Raw genomic sequence first — 19299 nt, 5'->3', positions numbered from 1 at the left:
TATCAGTCTTCCCAGTTTTGGATTGTATAACTCTTAAAAAAGCAGCCTTCATTTTATGAATCACTAATAAGAAAAAAACATTGATGCCTAATTTAATATAATCATATAATACACATTTTTTCTAGGTTTATACCCACATGGAGATCCTCTGAAGAACAGCAGCAACCCCAGGAATATCTATTGTCAAAAAATGACGAAAACAAATTCCATCATCTTCTATTGTATCGTTGTCTTAGGACTGATACTTATCAAATTATCCGACGAAAGTGAGTTTATCATTAAGAGGGTGAACGCAAACCTGACCCGAGTGCCCAAGGACCTACCCTTGCAAATAGCTACTTTAGATATATCACAAAACAATATATCTGAGCTGCAGACTTCTGACATCCTCTCATTGTCCAAGCTGAGGGTCTTGATAATGTCCTACAACCGACTCCAGTATCTTAATATCAGTGTTTTCAAATTCAACACAGAACTAGAATATTTGGATTTGTCCCACAATGAGTTAAGGGTGATCTCTTGCCACCCAACAGTCAACCTCAAACATTTAGACCTCTCTTTTAATGCATTTGATGCCCTGCCCATATGCAAAGAGTTTGGCAACATGTCCCAACTACAGTTTCTGGGATTGAGCGGTTCTCAGGTACACAATTCAAGTGTGCAGCTGATTACTCATTTGAATATCAGTAAGGTTTTGCTGGTGTTAGGAGACACTTATGGGGAAAAAGAAGACCCCAAGTGTCTTCAGTATATTAGTACTGAGACTCTGCATATTGTTTTTCCTTCAGAAAGAGAATTTCGTTTTCTTCTCGATGTGTCCCTCAGCACTGTGGTCAGTTTGGAACTGTCTAACATCAAGTGTGTGCTCGAAGACAAAGGCTGTTTTTATTTCTTACGTGCTTTGTCAAAGCTTAGAAAGAATCTGAAGCTCTCAAACCTTATCCTGAATAATGTGGATACAACGTGGAATTCCTTCATTAATATCCTCCAGGTGGTTTGGCATACACCAGTCAAGTATTTCTCAATTTCAAACGTAAAGCTCCAAGGCCAACTTGACTCCAGAACATTCCATTATTCTGACACTTCTCTGAAGGCTTTGTCAATAAATCAAGTTGTCACTGATGTGTTCAGCTTTCCCCAAAGTTACATATACAGTATCTTTTCCAATATGAACATCCAAAACTTTACAGTATCTGGAACACACATGGTCCACATGCTTTGCCCTACCTACGTTAGCCCATTTCTGTATTTGGACTTTAGAGATAACCTTTTAACAGACATGGTTTTTAAAGATTGTAGAAACTTAATTGAATTGAAAGCACTCATTTTACAAAAGAATCAGTTAAAAAACCTTGAAAATATAATTCTTATGTCTGTGGAGATGACATCCCTACAAAAACTAGACATTAGCCAGAATTCTCTAAGGTACAGTGACAAGGAAAGCCCGTGCTCCTGGACCCAGAGTCTGTTAGTTTTAAATTTGTCTTCAAATATGCTTACAGACTCTGTCTTCAGATGCTTACCTCCCAAGGTCAAGGTCATTGACCTTCACAACAACAGGATAATGAGCATCCCTAAAGATGTCACTCACCTGCCAGCTTTGCAGGAACTCAATGTAGCATCTAATCTTTTAACTGACCTTCCTGGATGTGGGGCCTTCAGCAGCCTTTCTGTGCTGGTCATCGACCACAACTCAGTTTCCAACCCCTCTGAGGATTTCTTCCAGAGCTGTGAGAATATTAGGTCCGTAACAGCAGGGAACAACCCATTCCGATGCACGTGTGAGCTGAGGGAGTTTGTCAAAAACATAGGCCAGGTATCGAGACAAGTGGTGGAGGGCTGGCCTGACTCTTACAGGTGTGACTACCCAGAGAGCACTAAGGGAACCGCACTGCAGGACTTCCACATGTCTCCACTGTCCTGTGATACCATTCTGCTGACCGTCACCATCGGGGCCATTATGCTGCTGCTGGCTGCCACTGGGGCTTTTCTCTGTCTCTACTTTGATCTGCCCTGGTATGTCAGGATGCTGTGTCAATGGATGCAGACCAGGCACAGGACCAGGAACGTCCCCTTAGAGGAACTCCAGAGAAATCTCCAGTTCCATGCTTTTGTCTCATACAGTGGGCATGATTCTGACTGGGTGAAGAAGGAATTACTGCCAAACCTAGAGAAAGATGACATACGGGTTTGCCTCCATGAGAGAAACTTTGTCCCTGGCAAGAGCATTGTGGAGAACATCATACACTTCATCGAGAAGAGTTACAAGTCCATCTTTGTGCTGTCTCCCCACTTCATCCAGAGTGAGTGGTGCCATTATGAACTCTACTTTGCCCATCACAATCTCTTCCACGAAGGGTCTGATAACTTGATCCTGGTCTTGCTGGAACCCATTCTGCAGTACTCCATCCCTACAAATTACCACAAGCTCAAAACTCTCATGGCACGAAGGACCTATTTGGAATGGCCCACAGAGAGGAACAAACATGGACTCTTTTGGGCAAACCTAAGATCATCTGTTAATATTAAGCTGGTTAACCAGACAGAAGCAACATGATACACACAGCAAGAAGAATATTCCCCTCACCAGTGATGCTGCTTTGGGGAGTTCTAAAAATGGTACCATCCTTATCAGCAAGAACCCAAAAATGATTATGACTTTATGATGTGCGAATTTGTGCTTTTTAGCCCTAGTTTGGCACAAGTATTTGCTAATAAAAATTAGCGGGATACTATAATTTGGGTTGAAATCATTCTTTTTCTCTTTTCTGGGTTTTTCAAGACAGGGTTTCTTTGTGTAGTCATCACTGTCCTGGAACTTGCTCTGTAGAGCAGGCTGTCCTTAAGCTCACAGAGATCCTTCTGTGTCTGCCTCCTGAGTACTGGCATTTTAAAAAATCATTTTATGTTAGAGGTGTCTTGCCTGCATGCATATCTGTCCACTACATGAATGCCCATGCTTCCAAAGGCTAGCAGAGGGCATTTAGAGTCTTGAAATGGAAGTCATGAACAGCTGTGAGCTGCCATGTAGGTACAGGGAATTGAACCTGGGTCCTCTGCAAGAGTAGTCAGTGCTCTTAATTGCTAAGCCACCTCTCCAGCTCCCAAACCATTCATTTCAAACACTTAAGGGACCCATTTTTTCCTTTTTTAGAAGTGTATTCATTGAATCTACCAAAGAATCAGAAGCCCTTCCCTCTGCAGATTTCTCTGTCCCGGTCAACAGTAGAAAACTGCAACTCCACTTTGGGTTGACCCCCTCATTCTTTCTGGGGTCTCCATGAAGTCCTTCACTTTTAGACCTGGATTTTACTTTCCCACATAAATTGCCTTCATATAAAGCTCTCGTCTCGGTTTCCACTTAATGGCAGAATCCGAGGGACTGCATATATAATCAATTCATTGTTCCAAGAAACCATCAGGGAATCAGAGGGGCCTATACATCTCCAGATATAGAAAGAGTAACAAAAGAAGAACATACAGTGAAGTCCAGTGATGATTTGTGTGGCCATTTTGGAAATAATAGGTAATTAATCTCAGCACCTGGGTGGCAGCAGGAAGTGGATCTCAGTGGGTTCAAGGCCATATTGGTCCACTACAGATTGAGTTTTAGGATAGCCAGAGCTCTATAGAGAGACCCTGCCTCAAAACAAACAAAAGCCAAGACAGAACAAAAACCCAGAAAGGATAGCTTAGGTTTCTCATTGAGTCTTGAAGGAAGCCTTGGTATGGTAAAGAACAGAAAGGCCATTACAAGAACGAGAACAAAGGCTGGGAGGCCCAGACTTATTCTGGGACCTGTGCCCCAGAATGGTTGGATACGGAGATTATGAGACTAGTATATGGTTGTCAACAATGAAATAAAACCTTATTCAGTCAGCCATGCTGGTACATGCCTGGAACCCAGCCTGGGCTGTATAGTTAGATCCTATCTGCAGGAGGAAGAGAAGGATGAAAAGGGGGAGCGTAGCGTCAATGATCTTAACTGGACTATGGAGACTATCGAACTGGGGACTGATGAAACACAACTTCATGTCTATGGAACTCCATAGACAGTGACAAAGCACGCAGGATGGAAACTGGTATTCTGAAAAGGAGTTGCAACAGTCCTTGTAACTGGCTTCTTTCACTTACCCCAGGTCCGCTACACTTCCCATACTGCACCTCTAGATTTCACAATCCAGTTTCTATTCCCTAGCAAGCAATTTTATAGTAGCTTCGGGGATTTCTGTACAGAGACCACTTTTGCCCGGGGTGAATCAGGGAAGTTTGTTGGCTTCCTGTTCTGAGCCCAGATGTTCCCAATCATGGTGTAAGCAGGCTTGGCTCCTTGTAAGAGCTGAGAGGGAAAGACCCGCACCCTGCTTCCTCTTGATTTACATTTGGCTGTTTGCTCCCCGTGATTTTTCCCTTGGTCTGCATATCTGCATGTCTGCATTTCTCCCTTTGCATGTCTGTTTCTGCGTGCTAATTTCCCATTTTCATACAGACTTCTATGGTCTGTCCTCTGTCTAATAGAAATGTTCCTATCTTAATTACACCTGCAATGCTCCCATTTTGGAGAAGGACCCCACTCTGAAATGCTGAGGTTCAGGGGTGCAACCTGTTGGTTGATGCAGTTCAGCCCCTGACACCTCATAAGTCTAAAGGGCAGTTTCTAAAGGAACACAGAGCCTCTTAGAGATTATCCAACAAAGTCAGGATTTTGAGACATCAGATCAGTTCTGTATATGCACAGCTAAACTTGTGAGCAGCTGCAGGAGGTGACAAAGAGGTTACGACTGCATTTGTGGCATCTTCTGCTGAATCCAAGCTGAGGGTGGAGGCACATGCATTTAATCTCAGCACTAGGAAGGCAAAGGCAAATCTGTGAGTTCAAGGCCAGCCTGGTCTAAAGGACAGGCAGAAATCTCAAAAAGAGGAAGAAAAGTTAGAAATAAATAAATACAGTCTCTGAAACCAGTTTGGTTTCAATTCTAGCTTCTACAGTCATTTGTGATGATCTTAGAGAAGCTACTTTCCAAGCTGATTTCATTATTTATATCATAGTTTTTGTTTAAATGCATTCTTAAGGTAGCTAGCCAACACCTCTATCTCTCTAGATATGAACTCAAACATGCTCCCCAAAGTGCAGCAATCGTAGACTTCCTAGTTCTAGTTTCGAGAACTGAGGAGTGAGATGTACACTCTTCCTCTTCGGTGGTAGATAGGACCCATAAAGGACAAAACCCACCTTCACAGTGTTCTGCACATACGTGGAATGGTTAGTCTTCTCATGTGTTGATTTTACAGGTCAGCTCTCCTAGTCTGGAAAAGTGCTCACAACATAATGAAAAGTGAGAAGCAAGTCAGAGAACATACATAATACAATCTTGAATTGTTTTTTCAAACAGGCTAGTTTTAGTGTGATGCAAGCTATAATCATCTGAGAGGAGAAAACCTTGACTGAGAAAATGCCTTCATAAGATTGAACTATAGGGCTGGAGAGATGGCTCAGTGGTTAAGAGCACTGACTGCTCTTGCAGAGATCCTGAGTTCAACTCTCAGCAACCAAATGGTGGCTCACAACCATCTGTAATGGAATCCGATGCCTTCTTCCAGGCATCTGAAGACAGCAACAGTATATTCACATACATGAAATAAATAAATCTTAAGAAAAAAGATTGGACTATAAATCACAGGATTAATTGGTCTACCACAACACAGGCATTTTCTTAATTAAATTGATGGGGTGTGGGCAGCCCAATTGTGGGTGGGGCCACCCCTTGGCTGGTGGCCCTGGGTTCTATAAGAAAGCAGACCTAGCAAGCCATGGGGAGCAAGCCAGTAAGCAGCACCCCTCCATGGCTTCTGCATCGGCTCCTGACAACAGGTTCCTGGTCCTGCTTGAGTTTTTGCCTTTGCTTCCCTCAACAGACTATTGATAAAGGGTATGTAAGCCAAATACCTTCTTCCTCAACAACTTTTGGGTTTGGTGTTTCATCATAGCATAGGGAAGACAGACACTATTTATACCCATACACATGAGAAATAATAAAACATTAGTAGTAGTTAATAACTTCTACAGTTGATATCCACTTACTAAATGTCCTTTCCTTGTAGGTTCTAAATGTTCTGTAATGAACTTACATAAGGAGAAAATTTTGCTTAAAAATTATAAATATATATATATATATATATATATTTAAAAAAAATCTAACACTTTCAAGGAAAACTAGACCTGAATGTGTGTGCTTATCTTCTCTTCACTGTCCAAAGAAAGGAAGCTGCTGTTTTCCATCCGCTGCTATGAGTTCTGAGTCCTGCTGGTTTCCCTTAACTTCATTTTATCTTCCTCTCTTCTGAGAAGAGAACTTTCTATTGAATATGTGTACATCCCCCATGGGACACTGTTGCGGTAAAAATAAAAAGTGGTAACCTTTTATCCTGAGCTAGTGCCGGCTCCTGTAAGGCTACACGGCACCGTGGGGTATCTTTATCTTAGTGGCTCTACACCTCAGTACTCACAGACCCCGGCTTCTTTTGACCCAGGTGCGATTCACTCCACTCGCCCCGGCTGCTTCTGTCCCGGGGGTCCACAGTTGCCCCAGTGTGTTGTTTTCACTCACTTTCCCTTGGCGTGTTGTTGCCAAGCCTTGCACACACACATCCCAACTCCGTGGTAAGCTTTGTGCATCCCGCCACTTCAAACTCAATTAAGTCACCAAATCAAAGAACACACCAAAATACTCTGATCCAATTGGTATGATATAATTTGACCACCTAGATGAGTCAAATGACTCCGTACAATTCCATCCCTTATAAATTATTCATAACAACCTTATCCATGTAGAGATGCGCCGAGAGAAACACCCCGTCTGCTTCCAAGTTGCCTCCTCCTGAATTTCCCGCTTTCTCCTCCCCCTCTCTCCTTCCAAGACTTTTCCCCACCTACCTTTCCTTCTCATCCAATGATAGGCTGGACCAGCCTTGTATAATGACATCATCCTACAGGACACGGCTTCACTGGTTCTCCAGCCGTTCTTTCTTCCCTTTCAAAAGTGTAGGCTCAAGTCAGCATCTCATTCTGTAGCCCAGGCTAGTCTGAAACTCCAGGCAATCCTCCTGCCTCAGCCTCCTAAGAACTGGGACTACCAGCAGGAGCAACCAACCACACCTGCTCTTTCTTTGGGAAGCTGCCACCCGGGGCTGCTCATCTTTGTTACGATGCTCACCTGTAAGAGGCTGGTTTCTCTAGCCTTCAGGCAAAAGAGAAGCCAGGCTACCCTTGGTCTATGGAGTGGGCTCTCCCTTTCCCTGAAACTCAGCTATTCCCTGAGGCAGAGCAGGAACAGGCTAGGTGGTAGTCCTGAGGACACATGGGTCCCCTTGCCTGTGGGACTGTCACCAACAGAGGCTGACGTAATTCCATTCTATCCGATTGTCACACTAGAGAGGGCAGCGGAATGGCTGTTTTCATGTAGTGACAGTAAGAAGAGATAGTGACTTGGTGATATGTTGAGAACTGTGACATACTCACGTTCCTTGTCTAGTGATTGCACTTCTGGGAATCTATTCCAAAGAGACATGGACAAATACTTCTTCACAAGTTTGTTAAACACTCCAGCTTTTCAGAGAGGGACAAGTATATTGTGTTCTATTTAGGGACATACTGTGTAGTCATTTACAATATTAGAGTTAACAGGCTGGTGGGAAGGCTCAGTGGGTTAAGGTGCTAGCTGCCAAAGTTCAGTCCCTGGGAGGTCACATATTATAAAGTTATAAGCTATTCCCACAATTGTGCTCTGGCATCCAAATGCAAGCCATGGCACACATGTGTGTATCCACAAAATAAATGAATATAATAAAGTGTTAGAGGTTGAGATGGAGAGTTTTCCCTTATATATTTTTTACCATAATTTTTAAGCCTAGAGGAGGCATTTTATTAGTAGAGAAGAATGTTTATACAACCATGACATTAAAGCTCAACACACAGAACTACAAGTACACCTTGGCTTCAGTTTTAAGACTCACAAAAAGAAAGAACCGGCTGAAATAGGCAGACGTGTTATCGCTGCTTGCTGAGGCTGCAGTTGAGCGTAGGTTTTGTTTCTACACTTTTTTTGTACATGGAAAGTTTTCAATCAGCAAATAAATAAAATGAGGCGGAGAAGGAAGTTATAAATCTGGGCTGCCTAAAAAACCGCACTCTTGAAGTTTCATTTTTATTGTCTATAAAGTTTATATACTAGTGTTTCCTTGTTTTAAAAAAAAAAAAAGGTTTTAGCTGCATTGTTCAAGTGTCCCCAAGGTTTCTTCTTTGTGATTACCGCTCTCTTTTCTTTTTCCTTGAGACAAGACCTCTTGTAGCCCAGGTTGTAGCTTCAAAGTTACTCTATAGCAGAGGATAGGCTTCTGATTTCTCTGCCTTTTCCACCTTCCAAGTGTGTAGGTTACATACAGGTGTGAACTTACAGGTGGGGCTGAGGTCACACTAGGCAGGCACTCTCCCAACTGAGCTAAGGCCTCAACTGTTTCTTTTCTTTTTATTAATAAGTTAAAAAAAAAAAAAAAAAAAAAGGAACATAATGTAAACCCTGAACAATGTAACCAAAAGTAAATAGGCCCTATAGGACCCTTGACAGTGTTACTGTGCAAAAAGTGACCCGCTGGGTTATAGAAACGCTATCTTTTTGGTAATACTTATTTATTTGTGTATATGGGGGGGTGACCTATGACATAGAGTGTGTGTGTGAGTGTGTGTGTATGTGTGTGTGTGTGTGTGTGTGTGTGTGTGTGTGTGTGAAGACAACTTTGTGGGTTGGCTTCCCCCTTCAATTTTACATACACTCTGGAGACTGAACTAGTATCTTCAGGTTTGTACAGCAAGTGCCTATCATCTGAGCCATTTCCCAGCCTTCATTTTGATTTGCATCATATGTGTTCTAGTCTGCCCTTGAACTCATTATGTAATTGAGGATGACCCTCCTGCCTCAACCTCCCCTCTACCAGGATTATAGAAGTGTGCTGCTAAGCCTGGGCGCCTTCCCTTTTTCATGGCAGATATAAAGAACAGACTCAGCATTGTCCTGACAAATGTCTGACAATAGAGTCCACAGAGGGAGGAGCTCTGAAAAGTCATTAACGTTCTCTTCAATATTTACGTAGAATGTAGAAATTTTTTGTAGAAAATAATAAAATTCTGATTTTCTGATTGGTGTTTATCAATCTTGTGATACATACAGATAGAAACACACAGAGTCCCTTTCATGGTCACTTTCAACGTGTTAATGTGACAGTGTGATATCATTGTGACAATGTGACATCATTGAAGTTGGAGTTGGGGTTGGACAGAGATGGGCACGAGTGTCCAAACGCAGTGCTTTTTTTAGACAAAAGGGCTGTCTAAGGAACATTCATGGTGAGAACACAGTAGACTGATCACAAAGTAAGGAGTTTGAGTACTTACTATTTTTGGTTTTAAGGCCATGTTTTCAGATACCAAGTATCTGAACTCAAGTTTTTGTGTTGGTTGCTTTTAACTGTCTCCCAAAATCCTTAGCAGTTAAAAACTGGCTCTCCTAAGTGAATATAATCTGGAAATGTTGGACAAGCTCTTTGTAAGCATGACTCAGTGTGTACTGGGGTTTCCCACCTTCAGTGAAAAACGATGGCATGTGGCTTCCATGCAAACCAGGGAACCTCGAGGGAAATCCTTGAGCTGAAGCATCTGACAAGATGTTTATCACACACCTGACTTCTATAATTCAGCTTCAGATCTGTAGAAACTTCGACTGCAGTCACAAAGACAGCTACAGTAGGTGTTGGGTTAGCTAATTGGTATGACACGTGTATGGTCTTATATGTAACTAAATGATGTGGACAGACATGCCTACCTTGCACGTGACCTTGGCTTCCATTCCCAGCATCACAAACAGGAATAAACTGCTGGAGCCTGGCAGACAGACTTGGAGCACACCCCTGAAATTCTAGAACTCAGGACACTGAAGCAGAGGGTTGTAAGTATGAGAAAACCCAGGGCACAGGCTAGACCCAGGGCACAGGCTAGACCCTACACCAAAAAAGAAAACAAAGAAGCAGGTTTGGCAAAGCATTTGCTGTACAGGTGTGAGGACCTCAGCACCAATGTAGAAGCTGTGTGCCTGGAAGCCCAGTGCTGTCAGGAGACAAACATCACCTGAGCTTGCTGGGCAGCCAATTGGTTAGCAATGGGTTCAATGAGAGGCTGTGTCCTAAAAATAAATTGGAGAGTGGCTTCGGAAGACACCTTGCTCATTCACACTGGTGCTCCCTGTCTCTTTCTCTCTCTCCAAAACCAACCCCCCCCCAAAAAAAGGGAAAGTATGCATTTAAAGATAAATTAAATTTTTTTAATCCTTTCTCCCTTTTGCCAATCCCTTATTCACTGTGTGGTTATAAAAACATATTTTATTTTATATTTATGAGTGTTTACCTGCCCTTGAAAAATGTACTTGTCTTTAGCCTCTTCCTTTGATACTTTTTCCTCCCATCCCTTCTCTCCCACCTTCTCTCCCCTTCCCTCCATTCCTGTTCCCTCCTCCTCTCCTGTCTTAGTCAGGGTTTCTATTCCTACACAAATATCATGACCAAGAAGCAAGTTGGGGAGGAAAGGGTTTATTCAGCTTACACTTCCACACTGCTGTTCATCACCAGAGGAAGTCAGGAATGGAACTCAAGCAGGTCAGGAAGCAGGAGCTGATGCAGAGGCCATGGAGGGATGTTACTTACTGGTTTGCTTCCCCTGGCTTGCTCAGCCTGCTTTCTTATAGAACCCAGGTCTACCAGCCCAGGGATGGCACCACCCACAATGGGCTGGGCCCTCCCCCCTTGATCACTAGTTGAGAAAATGCCTTACAGCTGGATCTCATGGAGGCATTTCCTCAAGGGAGGCTCCTTTCTCTGTGATAACTCCAGCCCGTGTCAGGTTGACACAGAACCAGCCCGTACATCCCCCACTTCACAGATACCACAAGGTGATTAGTTTTGCTACATAATTTGTTCCATGCCACGGTTTTCTGCTTCACCAAAGGCCCCACGTGACAGAGTGATGATGTGACCATGTACAGACTCCTCTCTATAAACCAGAATGAAGTTCTCCTGTTCTTGGGAGACAACGGCTGGAATTACTTTCTTCCTCTCATTTTGCCGCTCCACCTAATCCCAGGGGCAGAGTCACTGATCCGGATGTGGAAGTAAGGCACTGCCAAAGTCTTCCAAGACACTGGCAGAAGCCAGCATGCTGGTTCTGTTAAGCAGATAATTAAGTAAACACGAAACACCTGATGACACATCAGCTCTTGGTGAAGGAATATTGGTGTTTGGTCGTTTTCCAGAGAATCCATTTTCACAAGAGTCCTAAAGGCAACACAGATGTCTGATGATAAGACATAGCCTGTGTGCTTAGTGAATATTATCCAGTCTTAAAAAAAAACAAAAGCAGGGCATTCTTAGTCAAGCTGGAACAGAGAAAAAGCAAAACAAGAAAGTTACTAAAGTAAAAGGGTTCACTTACAAGTGGTACCCAAAGCCATCACCTGAGACAGAAGAGACGCAGAGGATGCAGAGGATGAAATGGAGAGACAGTGCTGATGGGCACTGTGCTCCAGTTGGTGATGATGGCTGAGGAAAAGGTTCTAGAAATGAGAGTGGAGAGAACTGAACACGGGGATGTCCTTGACACCACAGAGTCACAGTCTCTTCCGTGTTAACCGTGTAAACCGCCAGCAGCACTCAGCAGAGGGCGAAAGGTCAGAACCTTACAGGAAACACTGAGTCAAGCTGTTCCCACAGCCACTTCTGGTCTAACCCTCCACATACCTGCATGAGATCTGGAGACTTCAAGCTGGGCTAAGACACTCATGAAGAAGAAATAGGGGTTGCTCGAATCTTCCCAAAAGAGCTAGTACGGAGGAGAGCTCCAGGCCGAGGCTCTTGAAGATGAATGATTAGTGAGCATGGGGCTTGTGGTCTGAGCAACTATCTTTCAGGAGCTTTAGGGTTTGGAGGGATTCTTTTGTTGTCGTTCGGTTGGTTTTTTAATTTATTCATTTATTTATTTCATTGAAGACTGCCCCTGGTCAGCTCTTCTTGTGGATGATCCTAGGAATCGTGGTGAGTTTTTCTGGGTCTTATTTCTCAGTGGCACATGTTAACAACCTAAGCTCCATTGCTGTGTGGAAGTTCTGCTGCGTCTTGTTGTTCATCTAAAGAGTGAGACGGGTCAGATGGGTCTGCAGTGCTTCAATACTTGTTCCAAGGGAAGCTCCAGGAGTCCGAAGTGACCCAAGATGCCTAAGGGTTTGCAGTAGTATTTGGGTTACCTTAAGGTATTTGGGGCTAAAAGAGCATTCTCGTGGAGTACCTGGGCTGAGCTTGTAAGCACATGTCTGTCAATGACCTAATGATGTATTTACATGCAGGCAGAGCCTCTCTGATGTGTGACACCTAGCAGAATCCTATCAGGGCTTATGCTGAAGCTGAGAAAGACACTGTGGTAAGAGGAAGGAGCCTTGGCCAGGTGAGTGGTGTCCGCCTTGGTCAGCACAAGTTCAGCTGCTGCTTTAGAGTCTGAGAGCGCTTGGGGTGGGATTTGACTGATTAAATTGACCAGACAAATGTGAATTTAAACTCCTACTCTCTACTGCTTTCTAGGCTGGCCTGGGCAAGTTACTTAATCTCTGAGTTTTAGTTCCTAGATCTGAAAAAAAATGGGAGTAATAGTGACCACCATTTTGTTGGGCTGTTGAAAAGACTGAATAAGATGTTGTATGGAAGATATAGGGCACCATGTCAGACACACAGAAGCACTAAAAAGCGGTCTTTCTTACTCTTATATTACAAGGTTATCCAAACTTTGATGGGCTTTTAAGACTTTCTCCATTTACTGGAATTATTAAAGGAAAAAATGGCAAACTACCAACTGCCGTTGGGTAGTGTCTTTGGGTTTGGACTTTGACATCGTAAGCTGTGGATGGGGAACTTTGTTTGCTTTCAACAAGTAACGAGAGCATCAGCACAGTGACAATATACACCACTTACTTTCATGAAGCCCTATGTTGAGGGGTCAGAGCTCAGTGGGCCACTGAGTGCTTAGCTCACCTGTGGCCCTGATTTAATCCTCCGCTCAACAACAGCCATAATAGAACATTGATACCTTACTCACAAATCGTTTCAATGAGATGCCACAACGCATACGCATTGCCTGAGAGACAAGAGCTTTTTGTGTCTTAAATTGACAGATGTTCAGGGGGAGTTGCTTCCTCTCTCACTACAGCTCATCAGGCTGTGGTACTGAGCAGGAGGAACCATAATGAGAGTGACAGAAACCCCCAACATCCCAGCCCAAGGGATTGCAAATAAAGGAGCAGGGTGGGGGTTGTTTTTTTTTTTTTTTTTTTTTTTTTTTGGCCACGGCTCTCATCTAGAAGCTTAAATAAGTAAGAAGTTCTGGGAGACCAAGCACTGACCTTGCCAAAGCAAACGAAGCCTAAGGGCTTCCGAGAAAGCAGAGCACCAACTCTGCCTTTGTGAAAAGTTTTGATAGTTATTTAATGTAAATTTCACATTCATTTCCATTTAAACATTATTCATCTTGATGACTGAGTTATTTCTCAAACCCTTAAAAGTGGTACACCATAGGCCTCCCTCAGCCCGCTCTTGTCTACGATAATCTATAAGAGAACAAGATTTCAGAAGAGATACTGGATGTGTGGGAGTTACTATTTTGGCACCAGTGGCATGATCAATCTTCTTTTTACATTCTTTTTATTTTTCACTTATTTATCATGTATGTGTTTTGTACACATGGAGGTGAAAGTAGAGTGTCTGGGGTTTGAACTCAGGTCTTCAGGCTAGACTGCACATGGTTTGACTTTGTGAACCATCTTGCTAGCCCGAGAGGTCTTCCAATACTTAACGTGTAGTCTTAAGGAAGCAGAAAGAAAGTGAAAGTTCATTAGTTCCACAGTAGATGTCACAGACACAACCGTTTGAGCAATAACTTCCCTTTACGCAAGTGAGGAACTGGCATGCTGGGAATATTTTAAAGTAGATGCAGAAAACTTACCCTTGCATATGCAATGGTTTGAAAATGGTCAGGAACTAAGTTGACTTTTAAAGACAATGTGGTAAAGGTATTAAAATACATATCACAAGCCATAACACTTCACTATATATAGTACCCTGAAGACATCTAAGATCATTGACAGTCATGTGCTTAAGAAATGGAGACTTCATAAGAATTAATTTTCCCTCCAAGACATTTGAGAAGTCTTACCAGGAACAAAAGCCGATAGAATATAAGAATTATATCATCAGTACCAGTGATTAATTATTTTTTTGTACAGTGTAGGAATTATCCAACTAAAAGACTATCTGTACTTCCAACTGTTTGGAAAACCCTGACTTCCTTCCTTCAAATCCCCTCCCCCTCCCCTTTTCTCTTTTTTTTCTCCCCTCCTTTGTGTGAAGAAGGAACCCTCTGAGGGGCTCAGCCAGCCAACCTGTCCATCATCTTGCCTTCTTTCTGCACAACTGTGAAGAGAAACTTCTTGTAGGAGGTGTCTCCTCAGCCTGTGGTGAGTTATTACACCAGCGTGGACTAAAACGCAGAGAGCTCTTATTTTTAAATTATTCTGGAAGGTCACCGTGTATATGTATTTTTGTTTGTTTGTTTGTTTTTGTTTTTGTTTTGTTGTTGTTGTTTTTAGAATTTCTCCACTGCAGGGGGCCTCGGGGGAAAAAAACTTGAGAAGAAAAAGAGAAATCTGTAGGAACGGGGTAGCATTTGAACTGTCCTGTATTTCAGCTGCCCGTGTTTTATTTCCCCACCATACCTGAATGAGTTACAGACACACTGATACCTTCGAGGTAACAACCCTTCCCACCACTCCACATCAGCGCCCAATGAATCCGCACATTGCTGTGTTTGCGGCATCCTCCTTCCCTGGGGTGTATGCCGTGTAGAAATGGTTGCCCTCCAGCTCTGGGCGCTCGCTGCTCTTTCCCCTGTGTCTTCACGAATCCCTGGCAGCGCAGTGGCTGGTACCTGTCGTGAGCAGTAGATGCGGTGACGATGTCAGTTCTCTGTTCTGTGTTAGTCCAACAACTGAAATCCTCATCTAGTTCAAAACATTCATGGTCCCCTCAATCCTTGAGTGTTACACCTGCAGAACAGAATCCACGTAATTTGTAGCAAACACCACGTGCTGCATAGATTGGTCCTGGAAACCTCACTGGGCAATGAAGGCCTACAGAGAGAATAGACAGACAGACATACACAGAAGAGACACACAGACACAGAAACAGGGGTCAGGCTGGCCATGCTCACTCCCTCATTCTGTTGGAGCAGCGTCCACTAAGTAGTAACAACCCAGAACCACGGCATGCTCACTATGTGAGCTTATTATGTAAAGAGGAGAAGGAAGCCCCCCCCCCCCCCCCCCCCCCGCTACTCTCACCAGGGTGTCTCTGTCAGAGAGCATCTCAGGCTGCATCCTTTGGGAGAAGGAAGCTGCAGTTGCTACTTTCTGCATACCGTGGTCAGGAATTTATAAACACTCACATATGGACCAGAGGAAGGATATGACTCTCCTGGACCAAGGCTTTCACAGGTTTTGGGTCCGAGGACTTAGTGTGTCTGTGGCAGCCCTGTCAGCGATACAGTTCCATGCTAGACTTCACTTATTTTTACAGACTTACGGAGGACTTCCTCAGCACCCCGCTGTACAGGAGCTCTCTATCCACTAAACAGTCATCCTGTGATAGCAATTCAGAACACACAATATTGGATGATAAAAACATTTCTATCAATATTCTTAAATATTTCTTTTATGTGTAAACGGATGTAGCTGAGTGTAATTACGTGCACTATGTGTGTGCAGGCGCCCTTGGAGGTCGGATGAGGGTATCACATGCCCTGGTGCTTGTGTAACAGGCTGTTGTGGGCCATCCAGATACTGGGAAACAAAGCTTTGTCCTCTGCAAGAGCAACTAAAGCTTCTTAAAAGCCTCAGGCTATCAAATGGGCAGGAGGGGGGTGTAGATTCAGGCTGACAAGGCAGTTTTTTTTTTTAAAGATTTATTTATTTTATGTTAAGTACAGTGTCATTGCCTTAAGACATATCAGAAGATGGTGTCGGATTGTATTACTGATGGTTGTGAGCCACCATGTGGTTGCTGGGGATTGAACTCAGGACCTCTGGAAGAACAGTCAGTGCTCTTAACTGCTGACCCATCTCTCCAGCCCGATTTATTTTTTATCTATGAGTACACTGTAGCTGTCATCAGACACACCAGAAGAGGACATCAGATCTCATTACAGATGGTTGTGAGCCACCATGTGGTTGCTGGGATTTGAACTTAGGACCTTTGGAAGGGCCGTCAGTGCTCTAACCACTGAGCCATCTCTCCAGCCCGACAAGGCAGTTCTTAAAGTGAGCAGAGAAGAGCATCTCTCACCCCGTGTTCTCTCTGCACATCTGGCGTTACTTCGGCGTCGGGGATGTGGCACCCGCAGTAACTGGCTCCGAGCTCTGTCAACCAAGGTTCTGAGATGAAGTCAAAGATTCAGTATGGCTACCAGTGACTGTAGTAGGCTATTGGGATTAAACAAAATAATAATAATAACAATAACAATAATAATAATAATAATAACAATAATAATAATAATAACAATAATAATAATAACAATAACAATAGTAATAACAATAAAATCAAAGCCCTCTGGGGATTTAAACCGATGAAAACCTACCCTTCTGTGCTGCCTTCTGGGGGTTTAAGATACATTCTTCCTTCCCGCAGGAAACAAAGGAGCTGCAATGAGGGTCAGCAGCAGCATCTTTATACTTTACAACATCATCATGTCAGCAGAAGCCTGGGCTCCAAGGCCCATGGGCGAAAGGGAACTGATCTCCAACTACTCCAACATGGCTTTAAGGAAGGTACCCCGAGATGTGACTCCAGCCACAACCACGCTGGATTTATCCTACAACCTCCTCTATCAGTTCCAGAGCTCAGATTTCTACTCTTTCTCTGAGCTGCGTTTTCTAATCCTGTGCCATAACAGGCTCCGGCAGCTGGACACCACGCTCTTTGACCGTAACAAGGAGTTAAGCTATTTAGACTTGTCTTACAACCGACTCAAGTCCATCGTTTGGTCTTCCCTGGCCAACCTCAGGCATTTGGATCTTTCGTTCAACGACTTTGATACTCTGCCTGCCTTCGAGGAGATGGGCAACACGCCCCATCTGGAAACCTTAGGTCTGAGTGGGTCGAAAATACAAAGATCAGATCTCCAGAAGATCGCTCATTTGCATCTCAGCGCTGTGTTGTTAGGGCTGAGCACTCTTTCTCACTACGAAGAAGGCAGCCTGCCGGTCCTAAACACGACCAAGCTTCACATCATTTTACCAACGAACACACATTTCTGGGTGCTGCTGTGTGATGGGATAAAGACGTCCAAGGTAGTAGAAATGTCAGGGATAGATGGCAAGAGCCAGTTTATAAGTTATGAGACTCTGCAGACTCTTTCTGTGGAGGATACCAAGGCGTCCACTCTCATATTCCATAAAGCTGACTTGCTCTGGGACGACCTTCTCCTCATTTTCCAGTTTGTGTGGCGAACATCCGTGGAATACTTCCAGATCCGGGACCTGACTTTTGGAGGGATGGGTAATGGGGACCACAGTTCATTTGACTATTCAAATACTGTCATGAAAGCTATAATCTTGGAGAACATACATTTCAGAATCTTTTTTATTCCCCAGGATAGAATCTACTTGTTTTTTACCCAGATGGACTTAGAAAACCTGACGATATCAGACGCACAAATGCTGCATCTGCTCTTCCCAAGTCACCCCCAAAGTTTCCAACATTTAAATTTTGCCAATAACATCTTAACAGATGACCTGTTTAAAAGCCCGATCCAGCTGCCTTGTTTGAAAACTCTCATTTTGAGGGGCAACAAACTGGAGACTCTCTCTCTGGTGAGTCTCTTTGCCAACCACACGTCCTTGCTCCGCTTGGATCTGAGCCAGAACCTATTGCAACATGCAAACGGGGAGAACTGCACGTGGCCAGACACCTTGGTGCTTTTGAACTTGTCATCCAATAAATTTGATGGTTCTGTTTTCAGATGTTTGCCTAAAAGTATTCAAACACTTGATCTGAACAATAACAAAATCCGAGCAGTCCCTAAAGAGATTACCCGCCTAAAGTCTTTACGAGAGCTGAGTATTGCTTTTAACCTTCTGACTGACCTCCCTGGGTGTGGTCACTTTGAACAGCTCTCTTTTCTGAACATTGAGATGAATTTAATTCTCAACCCATCTCTGAATTTTTTCCAGAGCTGCCAGGAGGTAAAGACTCTAATAGCAGGAAGAAATCCATTCCAGTGTACCTGTGAATTAAGAGATTTCCTTTCGCTTCAAAAACATTCCAAGGGCTTAATGGCTGGCTGGCCAGACTCATACTCGTGTGAATACCCTTTGAATCTAAAGGGGACTCCATTAAACGATGTTTATCTTCCCGAATTAGCTTGCAACACGACTTTGCTGATTGTCACCATTGTGCTGGTTCTGCTAGTTCTGGGTTTGGTTGTAGCGTTCTGCAGTCTTTGCTTTGACATGCCCTGGTATCTCAGGATGCTGGGCCAGTGCATACTGACACAGCACAGGGTTAGGAAGATAGTCCGAGAGGAGAGTAAGAGAGGTGTACAGTTCCATCAGTTCCATGCGTTTATCTCCTACGCTGCACACGATTCCGTCTGGGTGAAGAACGAACTGATTCCCAATCTAGAGACAGAGGATGGCTCTGTCTTGCTGTGTCTTCCTGAGAGAGACTTTGACCCTGACAGGAGCATTGCTGAGAATATTATAAGCTGCACTGAGAGCAGCTATCAGTCCATCTTTGTGCTGTCTCCCAGCTTCGTCCAGGACGGGTGGTGCCATTATGAATTCTATCTTGCCCATCACAACCCCAGCTACAATTCTGTCATTCCCATCTTACGAGAACCAATTCCCTCCTACTGTGTTCCTACCAGGTTTCCTAAGCTGAGAGACATTTTGGAAAAGAACGTGTACTTAGAGTGGCCCAAGGACAAGTGCAAATGTAAGCTGTTCTTGGCAAACCTTCGAGCTGCTATTAACGTTAACTTATCAGACACAAGGGGAAGGTGTGAACTACGGACATTTACCGAGCCTAATGAGGAATGACAAGGCTCTGCCATATCTCTGGTTAGAACAGACAGCTTCTAAACGCCTATTGAAATGAACCCACATG

At 43.7% G+C, this 19299-nt stretch overlaps 3 protein-coding genes across 4 annotated transcripts in view; 2 read left to right on the top strand and 1 right to left on the bottom strand.

Annotated features, from left to right (window-relative positions):
- Nucleotides 1-19299, bottom strand: part of LOC308427852 (Krueppel-like factor 3) — a 219130-nt gene that overhangs the window by 109993 nt on the left and 89838 nt on the right. The window lies entirely within an intron of this gene.
- On the top strand, nucleotides 191-2557 carry TLR1 (toll like receptor 1; the record flags this gene model as incomplete). Its single annotated transcript, XM_080926151.1, has 1 exon — nucleotides 191-2557. One exon carries the CDS (start codon nucleotides 191-193, stop codon nucleotides 2555-2557), a length of 2367 nt encoding a protein of 788 aa, XP_080782277.1.
- TLR10 (toll like receptor 10) lies at nucleotides 16947-19232 on the top strand (the record flags this gene model as incomplete). Its single annotated transcript, XM_080926161.1, has 1 exon — nucleotides 16947-19232. The coding sequence occupies one exon, from the start codon at nucleotides 16947-16949 to the stop codon at nucleotides 19230-19232; it is 2286 nt and encodes a 761-aa protein (XP_080782287.1).

Source organism: Micromys minutus (genome assembly GCF_963924665.1).
Source record: "Micromys minutus genome assembly, chromosome: 1".
NCBI lineage: Eukaryota > Metazoa > Chordata > Mammalia > Rodentia > Muridae > Micromys > Micromys minutus.
The sequence above is the reverse complement of the archived record's forward strand: the minus strand, read 5'-3'. Positions and strand labels throughout refer to the sequence as shown.